This window comes from Haemorhous mexicanus, chromosome 4 (genome assembly GCF_027477595.1).
Source record: "Haemorhous mexicanus isolate bHaeMex1 chromosome 4, bHaeMex1.pri, whole genome shotgun sequence".
Classification (NCBI taxonomy): Eukaryota; Metazoa; Chordata; class Aves; order Passeriformes; family Fringillidae; genus Haemorhous; species Haemorhous mexicanus.
The window spans coordinates 39204586-39220805 of record NC_082344.1 but is presented as its reverse complement, the minus strand read 5'-3'; the positions used below and the strand labels follow the sequence as shown (position 1 = coordinate 39220805).

The following is a 16220-nucleotide window of genomic DNA, read 5'->3' as shown; positions in this document are numbered from 1 at the left end:
AAGTATCGGGTTAAAAGAAAAGGTTGGGGGGAAAGGGGGGCAAAAAAAGGAACCTAAATGAAGGTGTTTTTTTCTAATTACACAGGTACAGGGTTGTGGTATCCTATCCTCCTCAGAGCGAAGCAGAACTTGAACTTAAGGAAGGTGACATTGTTTTTGTTCACAAGAAACGCGAGGATGGCTGGTTCAAAGGCACTCTGCAACGAAATGGAAAGACTGGCCTTTTCCCTGGCAGCTTTGTAGAGAACATTTGAGAAGATTCATTCCAAGAGCTTCAGATCATACTGTACTGTAAAATAGCACAAATATTTTGCCAGAAAAAGCACAGTCATGGAATATTTTCAAATGACTGTAATGTAAACAAAACTCTACATATTTTTACAGTGTCTATAGCACAATTACACCAGCGAACAAAGGAGATGAAGGCATCTGCTGGTTTTATCACTTTGAATTCTTAAGTGTGATGTGTGCCTTGTACTGTCTGATGTATTATATAGAGGAATTTTTTTCCCCATGTATGTTACATAAATGAGCAATTGTTTACAAGGCTGTAACTAATTTATTCTTGGGGTTTTTTTTAAACTTGAATTTTGTGTAATTGCTAAAATTCTTGTGACTATGATTTTAACAAATTATTAATTTATGGAAGAATAACAAAGGGGAAGCTGGATTCTCTCCTTATGAGCAAGCAATTATATCTGATAAAGAGCCTCCCATTTATCCTCTGGACATTTTTCCCCTGCTGTGTCTGACAGTGGAGTAAGTCTCTGTTGTTTGAGTTAATGTTGAGTGGTGGTGATGTGGCGTCAAATAGAATTTGCCAAATGGGGAAAAAAATGTGTATTTTCTTCTTTGGACAGAGAAGAAAAAAAGTCAGTGGTGTTCTTGAGTCTAGTTTTACTTCTTCATGAATCACCTAAGTAGAGTAATGTTTCCAGGAGGCAAAGATGTATGTGAACAACTGAACAAAACCATCTCAAGGTTAGGATCATCTCAAGGTTAGGAAAGAAGAAATTTAGGAGTACCAACAAGAAATTCCCTATATACCTTCTGTTCATATAATAACTTGGCTATTTGAACAAAGGTTACCTTTGTATATTTGGTCAGTTCTTTGGGCATTTAGCACTCAGGATCCAACAAAACTGTAAGGAATGTTAAAGCCCAACACTTAGAATAATTATAACTTGAAAACATCTGTTTGATAAGACTGAATATAAAAATAAAATTATAAGTTGTACTTCATGTCTAAAAATGCCTAAGATGTGTAATTTGCTGTTTTATTCTCAAAATGATCTGCATGGCCAAGAGATGTTTTAAAATGTCTGAGCAGTAGTGGTGGTAAGTGATGCACTTGTGTTAAAGTAAAAGGCTGTATGAAACACTGTGAAAACTTTACTAACTTCTTAACCATTGCTGCTTTGCTATGTTCTGATTTTTCTTTGTCTTGCATGTGTTACTCAATTCCTGCAGTAACGTAACTGTGCATGGTCGGCATTTTCCATTCCAATTTCCTGTTGCTGGGTTATTTTGCTCTGAAAGTTTCCCAAAAGCCACTTGACCAAAACTAGTGAGCAACTCGCCTTCAACCAGAGAAGGTGTCCAGTGTTTGAATCATTAATAAATTTTTTTAATGTCCTTGCAGCTGATGGATAGAAAGAATGCAGCCTGCAAGAAATACGTTGTTAGTCTTTCAGGGTTTTTTTAGAGATTTGACACTGGGGAACACACACGCTACTCAGCTGAACCTGGTTTTTTATTTTATTTTTGATTATAGCAGTTTAATGGTGATTTTTTTTTTTTTGTAAGACACTGAGCACCATCATCTGTGTTTAAATACCTTTAAATCTGATGTAATTTGGCTGTTACTCAGCACTTTACAAAGGGAAGCCAGTAAGGTGATTCAGTGTCACACAGAAACTGTCACACACATCTGTTAAATCCTTATAAGTTTTTTTGAAGTTATGCATTGAAAAATATCAAATGTTAATGACAGAGATTTCTTGCAATGTCAGGTAGTATCATGATGGTCTTAAAAATAAAAAAAATATATCTATAAATATATATATTTGGACATGACAGCATTCCCAAATTAGCCATCTCTTTTAAACACTGTATCATTCAATTTTTGCATTTTTAAATCTTTTAAATAGTTTACTTGAATATTCATGTAATATATAAAGGTTTTGTGAAATGAATTTTAGTTAGAAAGAAGCTGATATCAGCTTTTGTCAGCATAAATTGGCACTAGTGTGTCGTAATCTTATTTTGGAAAATTTAGTGCATTTTATATTAAAGACTACTAAAGGTTAATTTTTTCTATCTCTACTCTCCATATTTTAAACTAAGTGACTAAGGTACCTCTATTATTAGAATTTCATGATGTAAAGTCAGTTAAAAATCAGCTGTTAATCCAATAGTTCTCTTAGATGGAATACATTTTTAATTGATTTTTTTAACATTGAGTAAACGTTTGTAAAAAGGGCTTATTACATAGCAGTGCAACAATGACAAAAATGCAGTTTATCATGCCTTTTTTTGTGATCTTTTGGGGGTTATTTTTTGGTTTTGGCTTGGGATTAATTCAGTGTAGAAACAGACAAACCCTGTGCATTTGCTTTGTGTAATTCCATTAAAAATTTTTGTAAGGTATTTTATATCTATGTTTGAAGTCCAGTGAATGTTAAGTGTTTGATTTATTATGTTAAACTTCCAATCCTAATAAATATTTTCTTAGCAAACAGCTACAGCAAATACTGTATGCAAACATTAAACATAAATTACTTGTAAAGAATTTGCCAATAAAATTCCCAGAACTTAATTTCCGAATTCCTAGGAGGGTATTTCTGCTCACAGAGAAAAAGTCTTCAGATTCCTTAATGTAAGAAGCCTGGAATGATAACTATAATGCAAAAACTGTAGAGAGGACTGAGGACCTGGCTGATCTTTTCCCAACTCCTTATTTCAGTGAGTAACTTCAGAAAAGGGTAGGTAACTCCATCTCAGTCTGCTGGTGATGGAACTACAGTCTCATCAACAGCACAGCAGGTGCCCAGTGTAACTGCTTTCTCTAGAGGAAGAAGTGTCTGGTGCAATGGACCTGCTGTGGATATACTGGGAGAGGTTGAAGCATCTGCCTGAACTTCCACTGTGGGCAGAAGTGTTGGGTGGCAAGAGACTCGTTTGCCTAAAGTTGTTTTCTTTGCACAGCAGTCAGGCAGCAGCTGGCTAATGAGGAGACCTTGATTTGCATGTGGTTACATGTCTGCTATGTACACATGGCTTCTGGGAAAATTGGTGGAAATTAATCCTAAAAGTGTTTGCCAATGTTTGAGACTTGGTAAATGTTGCAGCTGCTGCGATAAGCTCAGTGTTAGTTAAGACTGACAAGCAGAACCTAAATTGTGCTGGGTGAATGGTGCAGCACTGGGTGCTCTCTGAAAGGAGGAGCATCTCATCTAACCTTCCTTAATTAAGGGGATGAGGGGAGGGAGGAAGGCAACATGATTTGTAGAAATGCAGAATGGAGAATACAGAAAAGCAAGATTTCTTTTTTTTTCATAATTGTGGTCTGACACCAGTGCATCCAGAGGAGAAAACTATAGACAAACATCGTGGCTGTGTAGCAGAAGTAAGACTGTTTCTTTGGGTTGGTTTTTTTGTTTGTTTGCTTGTTTTGTACTGTAATTATTGGGTAATTCTAATAATGTGTTTAACATCTGGCTTGCCAAAGGTATATGAAATCCTGTTCACCCTCACTTCATTACCTCTGCCTTATAGCAATAATGACAATTATGAGAGTTTTGCCTTGGCTTAAAAATATGGCTTCTGAGCATTCTGGCTTTTTTCAGAGAGCTGGCAAAATATTTTGTCTGGCTTGTTCTTTCCAGTAGCTTTAAGCAAATGTGTTTAATGATGCACATTGACCTTAATGAAACGCTAGAATCCACTTAGGTCTAGTTAAAGAGATTTGTGTCTGGCATTACTAAATCTCCTTCAGTGTAGTCACTGCTTTCTGAAGCATACACCGAGATTCTTTGGATTTCTACCATGCTTCTGCAATATGTGTACTTCTCAAATCATGCTCAGATGCTCATTCCCTGCACTAGATAATTATGGTAAATCTTAAGCAGATTTGAAGCTTGACTTGAACAAAACCAGTGTCATAAATCTTTTGAATAACAACAGCAACAATGACACTAATAATAATTCTTTTTTTAATGGCAGACTTGCAATATTTGTATATAGGAACAAAAGTGCTGAGAATGCTGATGATGAATGATGAGAACATGGACATTAGATGTGAGGAAAAATGGGAAAGAGAAAAGGATTTGGAAGACCTGTATATAGGACCTTAATCTTAACTAACTTACTAGTGATTTTACCTTAGTTACTAGAGTCAAGCTCTGTGACAGGACCTGAGAGGAACTTGGATGTCTAAGGCTGAAGATACAGCCCTCAGTCTTTGTCCAGTCTCTTCAGCTTGTGTTTGTTTGGTGCTTGTGCCTAGAACAACTGCTGTTCTCCTGTCAAATACATTTGAAATCAAAAACTAAGCATCCATATTTCTGAATTTAGTTGCAGGTTGCATTAATAAACAGAGGTAGTGCCCACTTTCTATGTATTTTATATAGTAACACTAATATTAGACAACTGAATGTCCTGGGAAATGCACACAAAGATGCAATGCATTTTTCTTCCACATCCCAATAGCTCTTACTTTCTGGGAGACAAACTTGTTGACAACCTTGAGGTAAGCACCTGCTCTTGAAAACGTGAGGTGTCACCTTTTTGCATCTGTTTCCTCCTTTGCCAACTGACAATTCCTTTCCTTCTGAGATATGTGGTGTAAAATTCACTTTCAAAGTAAAGGCTGTTTTTTGTGAGTTTGAAGATAGATTCTGATGGATTAGATTGGCTTCCAAATAGGATCATCAGCATCTAAACCTTTCTAGAAGCCTCCTCAAACCTGCCTTCTGTGGACAAGAGACTTAACTGATCCATTTTAACAGCTGAAGAGCACTTTGTTCACAATCACCCTAGTACAAGGAACAAAACAAAATTAATTTGCTATACCTAATCTGCAATATGCAAAAGCCATTCAAAATGTTACATAATGAGCATTTCATGTGTGCCTATCAAATAAGAGTGGTTACACTCTACATAATATTCTGAGCAGATCTCAGAAACTATTATCTATCTGATCCTTCTACTATGCTCTTTTCTGTCAGCTGTATTATTTTGCTAAAAAAGTGGCAAAATCAGTTCTTAAATGCTCTACTGTTCCTACTCAGTGGAGTAAAGAAAATTTAGACACAGTGACATTAGCCCCAGATTTCAATTACTCACAGTTCTAACAAGCTTGTAAAAATTCCCCTTAGCACATGTAAATGAATAGAACTTGGCTGCACTGTGCACCCAGCTCTAGTGCCCACATGGTTCAGGTTACATGGCCCAGAGGCCTTCTGATGTTTGCATCCAGTAGTCATTCAGATCAAAACCAGTTCACAGGATGTCCAAACACTAGCTACATTCTCATTTCACAGTGGTGAGAACAGCCTGTACAGGAGTGTAGAGAGTGGAAATTTGGCTGGCACATCAAGACAAAATACACTTCAATTACAAAGGCAAAAAGAAAAATACCAGGATTTTAAAATATCTGTGCAGGTGTTTTCTCCTCTCTGTTACCTCAGATGGAACCCCTTTTCACAAAGCAAATGGACTTAAATTCCCGACTCCCCCAAGTCCCCCTCCCCCATCCCCCCTTCCCAGAAAGGAAAGCAATATAAGCCCTTAGAAATATCCAGATTCTTTGGCATTAGAACACATGGTTGGATTCTCAATTACTCCAAATCAGTGCTACTTCATTGATTTCATTAAACTTTGCTGGCATACACTGAATATGCCCCCTACTGTTAAATAGTGAAGGAAAATATCTCATCTGCCCTAAAGGAATGAATATGTTTGAAAGAAATTGAGTTGGATGATTTTCATACTTGGAAAATACAGAGCTATTCTGGCTGTGTTATGCTTCTCTCAAAAAACATTTGTCCCATTGGTACAGCCGAGGCACTAGATCAAAGATGATGCCTTTTAGCAGCACTGTAAAGCACAGAAGACTTGCTCAGTTTTCAATCAAACCTATAAATTTCCAGATCCACAATTGCATACTGGGCCTTGGTTTGCTAACAGCTGCTAGTCCCAGAATCTTTTGTGGTTAGTTGCTGGTGTATTTTCTCATGGTGTATCTTCAAATGCTTGGGAGGGAAGATGAGTCAGCAGCAGAATAACTTTAAAGTAGTCATCAACTTTGTTCTCCACAACAAGGGACGTGCCCTAGGTCAAATTTCTTATTTCAGCTGGTTGAACTTCTGAATAAGCTGAAGAATGTTAGCTCTAAAAAGTTTACAGTTCAAAGAATTTCTCTCTATTCCTCTGGTAGGCAGCCTTAGTGTGTCTTTTGAATACACATGGATCAGGAAATCTTATTTTCTTGCTTGTCAAAGCATTACTGTATGCTGCTCTCCAGCTTCTAAGTTTATAGTACACAAGTAACTATTTGCCTCTGCAGTCACTGAAATTCTTTGCATTCAATAATTTAAAATCTGTGATAGACAAGATAGCTTTTTTACAAAGCTAAAGTTTAATAGTTTTTTAAAATAAAGTACTATTGGGCTTTGTACAGATCAACATTTTCATGAAAGATAAGAACCATGCAAAGAGATAAACATTTTAAAAGTTTAAAAAAATGGGTAATAATCCTGCCTAGGCATTCAGTATTTTTGATTACTTGCACCAAATGTGTATTTCTTAATACTGAATGGGTTATTTCTGCCACAGATTTAAAATTCTCAGAAAGCTGGAGAGTTTCTGTTGAGGATGTCTCCAATAAATAGGAAAAAGAGAGCAAGAATGAGATTCCCTTGCAATTCTGTTGGATGAGCCAGAGACCAGTTCAGGACCCAGTTTTAAGTGGTCCAGTTGTACATACCTCAACCCTATCGCTGTTTGGAGGTCTGCCATAGCTGTTCTCAAGAAAATGGCAGATGGTATTTCTCATTTGTTCTTTACCTTACCTAGAATACTCCTTTTTAAGGAAATCCACGTAACTTAGTGTCAAATGCAGGTAAAATTTGGCTGCAATGGCAAAACGCAACAGTGCTCTTGTAATTTGTTTCTCTGATTTGGCAGTGTTAGTGAACACTGAGATGATCAAAGAAAAGTTAACGACTAAACTATAAAATTCTCTAGGTGATGTTTCTCAACACCACATGCTGCTCTCTACAGCACAGGATCTGCAGGCTTGAGCATCAGTTTCTGAGTCTGGGAAAGTTATGCAGTTCTCTTTGTAAAGACTGACATGTCAGCAGTGAATGTGCCAGTGGGGAGTGGGTGGGAGGAGAAGCAGCCTGATAATTACAGAGGTCAGTGAAACATTGCCTGGTCCAACCACAGCTATTTTGGGGTTTTTGTTTTACAAGATGCTGTTCCATAGGAAATGATGCTAACGCTCCTCTCCCACAGTAGGTCAGGGAGGTTTGTAAGTGGATTGGACCAAGTGTTTGGGTGCTGGAAGATGAGGACCACAACAGAACTTAGCTGGTTCATGTCTGGGGGGGATCTGGAGACCTGGCTGTGTCACCAGAGCCCCCAGGTGCAGGCACAGCCGGGGCTGATGGCACAAACTGCTGTCAGAGCTGCACCACAGCTCAGATGGCAAAGCCAGGCTGTGAGAGCTGTCACCTCTCTTCAGAGGTCACACTCGTGGGAAATGGTCAGTCAGGAGGATGTGTCTCAGTGCTGGGGTCTGTTTGTGCTGGCAAACCTTTGTTGTGTGGACTCCGTGGTCTGTGTTACTGATGAAGGAGAGGATGTGGGAATTGTTCCATCTGCTCTCTCCGTACTTTTGCCAATCAGTGTAACAGGTTTGGTTTTGACTACAAACTATCACAGTCCCATACTGGCAGTAATAGAGTGTACTCGTGCAGCTATGATTTAATTAGCCCACAGTCCTGTTTCTATTGAGTAATGGCTGAATCCACCAAGAAGAAGCTTTTTGTCAAGTGCAGGAACTAGTTTGAGGAAAAATTAGAAAGCCTGTACTTTGGAGCTTCTTGGACTTTATCAGATACTGCCCTCAGAGCCTGGAACTCCTGGTAGTTTGTGTGTGTCTGAAGATCTGTCATGTGTCTGTCTGCATGTTTTCTCTAGTGCAATCCTGTCAAATGCAACATTTTTGAGGAAATATGTTTTTTTTCCAAGATTCTGGTCAATACCTGGTTAATATTTGCTATTAAAAGCTTATTTCTGTCTGGCATACAGAGGACACAAATAGAAAGCCCATGTTTTTGTAACTAAAAGCACTGTGGACAACTTTACAAAAGCTTATAGAGCTGGCTTATGTTGTGTTTCAGCTATATTTGGTAACACAGTAGAATGCTTTTGGAAGAGATATTAGATGCTGAAATAGTGATTCCAAATATAAATGAGGTCCCTAAGGCATGAATGTTATGTCTTGCTTATAACTTTAAATTACTTTTTTATAGCTAAAACTAGCATGTCTAGTGGCTTATTATAATGTAGCCTGATGTTATATCCAACCACCTAGTTTTCTGTCTTTTTCACATGCACCACTTAACCTCCTAGGCCTTCATTTCATAAAGGATTAAGTGCATTGGAGTATTAGTAAACAAAAAACCCAACAAACAAACAAAACAAACAAAAAAGAATAAGAGCTTTGCATAACAGGAGTAGATTTAAACATGATCTTAAATGAGGCATTTTGCTGAATCCCAGTGGTTTTTTCTCTCTGGACTATCCTGGAGATAAAGTAGTGTGGTTCTAAGAAAAGAAAAAAAACAATGCTACTTACAAAGAGAAGTTACTTATGCTTTTTCTAATTCAGCAAAAATAAATGAAATTGGCATTTCAAGTCTGAAATTGATTTCTTGGATACTGTAAGACATTGGATGGAAAAATACAGAACTTTGTAGAGTTTGGGTGTGTTTTCTATATTCTAATTGGAGATACTGTTCCATTGGAAAAAAAAAAATTAAAAAATTAAAATGGAAAAAGGAGAAGCAATTTTTAGCTGATCAAACTAAATGGGAATTGCAGTACTTATCCTTTTGATCTGATCTGGCTTTGTGAAGAACAGTGTTTAGCAAGTGTTGGAGTGTTATTGAGATGGCCAGGCTGAAAAGGTCAATAACTGGCTGATTTTTGAGACAGGCTACTGGTGCTGTCTGCACCTTGGTGCAGGACAGATTGCCACCCAGTGAGTGTAAAAGGTGGGGGCATAAAAAAATCTTTTAATGAGATTATTCTAGGTCCACTAACTTGTGGGTGGGAGGATTAGGAAGGGCTTATTTGTTTCTTTGAACCAAAGTAGGGATCTGGAAGCTTCCACTGATGTCTCACGTTTTGGCTTTTGTATTTTTCAGATTTTGTGCTGCTTCAGTGTGTAGTTCTGAGCTTCATATTAGGAGATGGTAAACTCCCTTCACAGAGTAGGTAGACAAAACAATTGCTTCTCTATCTGGGGTAGAAAAAACAATTACTTCTCAGAACAACTGATGCAGATCTCAGGCCCAAGAGCATAAACAAGGTGGACTGAAGAAAGAAAACAAGAAGGATGGGAATTCATAAGCTAAAGCTATAACAGGACAATTAACTCCAATATGCTAATGGACCACAACTTATAAGGGTGTGAGGCCCCATGACTGGTTGTCCATTTTTGTGACCATTTTGGGTTCATCTTGGGTGTAGCCCTGCCTGGGCCCTTGTGCTGCCCAAGATGTATCCACTGAGGCCTTCTAATAAGTACCTACTTTATTCCTTAACTCCATCTAACTCTGTTCTAGGTGGTCACTCTTCAGGAGGCATCACCATGAGAGATCTCCCTTTTATATTTGGGGTAAAATCATGCAGTTTCATGCAGAGTACAGAAAGAACATCAATTAGTTTGGCAAAAACTCTGCAAACATTTCAGAGGTGAGACTGGGATGAGATGGTTTTGCTGTTCCTGTCTTTCCTACCTGTTATGATGGGAGCTATGAAAACACTGCTGAAGGTAAAGGAGTCTCTCATTCTCAGAGAGGTTTTAAAGGAAACTGAGCTGAAAACATGAAGATTTCTAGCTTCATGAATGAGAATCTTTTGTCCCTGTTTAGAAACCTTCTCAACCAGTGCTGTTCATGCAGGTACTCTGCTGATGTGCAGATTAGCTGTAAAATGCCTTGCTCAGGTTTTGGGGGACTTTGTGTTTGGGTAACAGGAGAACATATGACTGGACATTTGTAATCTACCTGGCAGCACAAACTGTATGGAATAATCAATTAGTGTAACAAATGGTCTTGTTCTTTTGAACAACAAGAAGGAACATCTTCAGCTTGGTAGATTTGTGAGTCACAGAATGATAGAATACTTTGGATTGGAAGGGATCTTAAAGAATATTGTTCCAACCTCCTGCCATGGGCACAGATATCTTCCCCTAGACCAGCTTGCTCAAAGCCCCATCCAGTCAGGCTTGAATCTCTACAAAAACTTTGGTTATATGTCAGAACAGTATGAAAAAGAAAACAGAACTTAAATTTCCTCATAGTTTCACAAATTTTATGCCTGTAGAGTACAAATTAAAAATATCCTGAACATATTAGCTTTTGTTACTATGAAAGCTTGATCTCTCCCTGGGCCTCATTCAATAGGCTCCATCTCTTCATTCTTGGCTGCCTCCATCAGAGGCTTAGCCATTTCCCCTAATTTAGGAATCCATGGCTGACAAAATCCCACAGATCTGAGATTAGTTCTGTGAATTCAAAGAAACAGTTAAAGCCATGAAGGATGTTGCAACTGGATGCAGCTTTACAGCCAAAATGAGTTATAAAACATTTTGCAGAGTACTGCTGCTAAAAATAGTTATGCACTGAGTTGAGAAAATGCAGAGAGGCTGGATAAGGTCAGTAAGCACAACATTACCCAGTTCTTACAGTGGAGGAAATTGACCTGCTGTTAGTCCACATGTCATTCAATAGATGTTGTCCTGCTGTCTTCTGGATAAGGCCTTTCTTGTTTTTCCCTTCTTATCACATTTATTTATGTGTTGTGCTCCTTCCCTTTACTCCCTGGGCTCTTTTCCATAGGACTGCAGCTTGTTCTTTTCCTTGCATCATTGTCATCTGGCAATGGACCAACATGTCATAAGCAGAATTGCTTAGCATGTATTTATCAGATTATTTACATATATTTAACAGCTCTTGAACATAAGTGTACAGTACCACAAAAAATGCCTCTGTTTTTGCAAAGTGTTTGCATATGCCAACAAATGACAGTCTGTCTGTTTTTTGTAAATTTCAGTTAATTTATTTGAAAAATTACATGAAATACAGAGTTAATGTCAAACCTGGGTTGTCTTCGGATTTTTTTGAAATTAAACACTTATATCTTTTTGGAAATTCCCCCAACTGTTCCTAATCTACATCCTTTTAAGTTTCCCACTAACAAAATTATTGACAGCTCCCCTAATAAAAGAGAATGCCTTTCCAGATGGGATTTAAATTCTGTATCTATCCAGCAATTCACTTTATTGCAGGTGCAGTCCTTTCTACTCTAGGGCCTAAAAGTGCTTCCACAGAAGATGAGAGTAGCTATGTAGTAGGAGATGTTTCCTTAGGGCTGTGCCAATATGGGAAGCTGACAGTCACTAGCCTCAATTAAAGATGGGAGACCTGGCATTTGGAGGGGGAAGGCAAAGTGATATTTGTAGCATGCCTTCTGAGTCTCAGTTCGTGGGGGCAGCCTTCCACTGAGGAACCTAAATATTCTGTGGTGTTAGCATTCCATTCCCCTGCTAGATTTTTTTCTCCTTCTTCATTTCACTTGGAAAATAATCTTGGATCAAAAACTCCTGGGAACAGAAGCTGTCATCTCTCTTTATTCTCTGAAATGGCTGGCATGCTCTTAGTTAGAGGAAATTAAATTGTAAACACATCCTTTATTTCTTGTTTGTATCATCTCTAAATCGCTTTCCTTTCCCTTTCTCTTTCCCTTTCCTTCTCTTTTCTTCTCTTTTCTTTTTCCTTCTTTATTTCCATCCTTCTTGTGGGCATCATGTGATGTTAGCTTCCTCAAACACTAGTATTCATAATGGATTTAATGAGTGCTTGGGAGCCAGATGGCATGCCATATTTTTTTTTCCAAACATTTTAAAGCACATGACAGACAATTCATGTTGACAGGAGTGCTTCGCTGAGGTGTCTGTAAAGCAAATGTGTTACTTGTTACTATTAGAGCAGAATAATTGTTTATGAAAGGCATCCTCAAATTCAACAATGATTCAATGAAGTCAACAGAAATAAACTGTGCTATGTAAACAGTGCACACTCTGCAGAGATGCTACCCACTTGTATAAGACAGTTATGATCTGAGTGATGCACTCTGGTTTATGCAGTGATAGTCGCTGGAGTCCAAATTCAGGCGATTTTGTATGAAAATCTCCAGTCTATGGGCAGTGTTAAGGAAAAGACTATGGCTGGAGACAAAAAAGATTCTCCTTTTCATGTCAGCTGGAAAGAGAGATGCGTTGTTCCTTCTTTTATCTATTAGGAAGAGAGAAAACCACAAAAGCATTATCCATACAGAAGGAAAACAGATAAAAGCAATGGACTCTTCTATTGTAGTTAAGATTGGTTGAAGTCGTAGGTTCGGCTTAAAATATCATGGCTAATGATCCTTATGCTGCAGAAAGCCAGCCTGGAGAAGAAACCAGATATCTGGTTTTGGGAAAATAGCAGAGTCTCTGATAAATTCATGGTCTTCATGGTATCCATCTTTTCTGGTTTAGCAGCTACACTGTGAAAATTAGGAGGTAAATACTAGCTTGAATACTCTCTGAACCTCTTTTATTATAATTGTAATTAGGATATTAATTATTATTACAATTATTTAATAATAAATATAATAATTATTTTATATAAAAATATTATATATTAATTGATATTATAATTTTATTATAATATTAAGCATGGATAAATCTACTTCATTCCTGAATTTTATTAATTTTTTTTTTTTCGGTGCTCTACATTTCTGGCAAATGTAGAGTTCCCTAAGAACTCAAACAAACAAACAAAACAAACAACACAAATAAACAAAACACAAGCAAAACTTAGCAAACACCAAAAAACCCCCAAAACAAAACCCCAAACCAACAAAACAAACAATCAGACAATGGCATATGAGTTTTACATCCACCAAAATACTTGTACGGAGAGTGTTTCTTTTGTCAAGAAAAAAACCTGTGATGTGTAGAAACTGGATAAAGAGAGGCTGGATTCTGACTAGAAGGAGAGCTTGCCTACAGCAGGCTGGGGATAATCCACCCCTGTGATGTGTAGTATACAGTATATTCTCTATGTTCAGGATAGAAAAAGTACAGAAGGTTTAGGCAAGTGAGGATAAAACCATAGAAATATATTTAAAACATATATCTAGGAATTATATATATATATATATATATATATATATATATATGTATAAATTTTTCCTGTTCTGAATAAAAGAAATCAAACCAAGCTCTTGTATCACCCCTACAGCTGTATCAGCCTGTATTGTGTAGCTTTGAATCAGAATTTTTGTTCATCACTTTTGATGGTAAAATACGTGGTAAAATACACATTCTAGACAGCTCTGAATTGCTCTTCCCCCCTTCTTCAACTGGATTTCCTATAAAGTTATTATATAGGATTAATAACAAAATTACCTTCTGGAGTTTAGAGATGGTAGCTTGTGCAATCCTGGGTTTCTGCAAAACACACTGTGTGTTGTCAGGCACACCTTTTATGGGGAGCTCAAAAAATGTCTGACTTCTAGTAAAATCTCATCATAAGCTGCTCTCTTACATATCAAAACCTAGATGAGGGATGATTTAAAAAGCCCAGCTGTTGAAATAAGGTAGGTATGCATTTTATATAATCAAACATTATTTATATGACAGTCTGGTGTGAGCAACAGCTAATTTTTTCCAAGGATGCTAATCTCTCCTGATAATTATTGGAAGAAATTATTCATTGTGATAGATAAATTTAAAAATGGTGTAAGCAATCATCTGAAAATACCTCTTTTCATCTTTAATTTCCTAATTCTTACCTCATTAAGCCAGATGATTGGGTATTATTATGATTGACTGCTTTATTAGAGGGACATACAACAGTAAGGGCTTCTGTATGTCACAAGAAGATGAAGTCTTCAGCTGCTCCGTTAAGTACATGAGTGAGATGAAATGACAGCAAAGTATTTCTGCAAGAAGACGTGATACGAAACCAGATTTATTTAGGACAATCTGATAGAGAAAATTGAATGCTGGGAGTTCCTCAAAAACTTTGTAAGCATTACTCTATGGGATTCAGGCTGCAAAATGGTAACAAGCTGCAAAGAATATTGGTCTTGACATTTCCTATAGTAGTGGTGAAGATAAAGGAGGTGAGCAGTCTGTGAGATCTGAGTGATTGTCACTAGCACTATCACAGTTGCTATTTATTATGGAGTGTGTTCAACAGTCATTGCTGGCAAACCATCAGCTGAAGTTTTGCCAGTGAAAGTCCTTATGTTCAGGATCAGAGCTATTTGCAATTATGGAGGGATGACTGCACAGTCCCTTGACTTTCTGTCAGTAAGTGGATGTGCTACATTAAGTTGTATTCCTGTACTCAGTAGATTTCTGCATCATTAGGGCTACACTTGAAAACATATTCATGGTCACATATTGGATGTATGCTAAAATAGGTGAGGCTATAAAAACAGTTCATGCTTGTGGATGTGCCTTCAGTTTCCTGCTTTAAACAGTTTTTGAACTCTTCATAAATGTTATGAATGTCAATGTAGGTATTTGGGGAAATGACTGAAGTATTTCACTTTCATGTATCTCAGATCTGCTGTTTCCTGGATGTTAATTACTGTGTTTAGGAAACAAAGATTTTGCTTTGTTTTGCTTTGTATAAGTCCTTAGAACTTCCCATGAGAAGGGAGGTTAAGGATCAACTCTTGTTCCATTCTTCCAACATAGGCCTTTAGCTGAATTTTCTCACCCTAGTGAGTTCAGTCCAAATCACTTGGTCAAATCTTTCTGTCCTTATTTCCCCACTTCTTTATGAATTTTCCCATTTCTCCCAACATCCCATCTTCTTCCCACTCCTCAACAAAGCAAAGAGTTTACTGACTGTAAATAGGAGTAGATGCAGCAAATTTTCAGACTGCATCACAGGACCAAAAGAGGCAACAATTTGGATTTACCCATACCATTTGTGGAGATTCAAAACCTGAGATTATGATTAGTGATGGATTACGGCAGGAAAACCTTGACACTTGCTCCATTATAACAGGAAGGAAATTTTGTCTGGTTAGACAAAACTTTCTTCTGTTAATCCTAATGTTGAGAGCAGTTTTTTGTATATTTTGGAGTGAAAACCTCTGCTGATGAATACTTCTCAAAATTACTCTTTCCCCCCCCCCCCCCCCCAGAAACTGTAGTATTAGTTAAACATAGATTTTTACAAGATAAATTAATTCCTAAAATTATTTGCTATAAATCTTACTTTGCAGCTTATATAAATGTGTAGTGAATGGGAATATGGATGAGACTATGAAAGGCAAAATGGAGAAGTTAAGGATGTTCATATGTAAAATAAAAGTAAATTATGCAAGACCTTGAGTAGATGTTTATAAATGGTTTTTAGCTATTTTTAAGTGCTGTTTCTGAAACTACTTCATATTGGGTATATTAGATATAATTAAAAGTAAATTGCCTCTAAGAGAACAGGAGGAGAGTAATTTACCCTGGAGTATTCAAATACTTCTGCAAAACTCTTGGATGTTATTGTATCAGACTTCCCGTGATATTCTTAACACTTATGAAATATGCAATACACAAAAAAACATCCTTTCTATACAAAATGGTCAGTGGAGACTGCTAGGAGTGACATGTCATTCCGTGGTGCTGTCGGCTTTGACTGTTTTCCAGATTGCCCTGCTGGGAGATGCTGACTGCTCTGTGTGATGCACTTTGTAGTTTTGAAAAACTGTCTGTCAAAGAGGTGCTCTACAGAAAGTGGTGAGTTTACTCCCTTGATGGATGAGCTGGTTATTTCTTCCTTGTTCCTAGTCCTGGCTTGGGACTTAGGAGCTAAAAATGCCACATTCTGTGGCATGCAGGAGTGGGAAGTAAGAGATGT

The 16220-nt window shown here is 37.4% G+C and overlaps 1 protein-coding gene across 2 annotated transcripts in view; it reads left to right on the top strand.

The window, feature by feature from the left end:
* SH3RF1 (SH3 domain containing ring finger 1) overlaps positions 1–2740 on the top strand; it is an 83581-nt gene extending 80841 nt beyond the window's left edge. For both annotated transcript variants that reach the window (XM_059844503.1, XM_059844502.1), the window contains exon 12: positions 86–2740. In XM_059844503.1, the coding sequence (XP_059700486.1) occupies positions 86–254 (169 nt within the window). In that variant the 3' untranslated portion in view covers positions 255–2740. The remainder of the gene's footprint in view (positions 1–85) is intronic.
* Positions 2741–16220: the final 13480 nt, after the last annotated feature.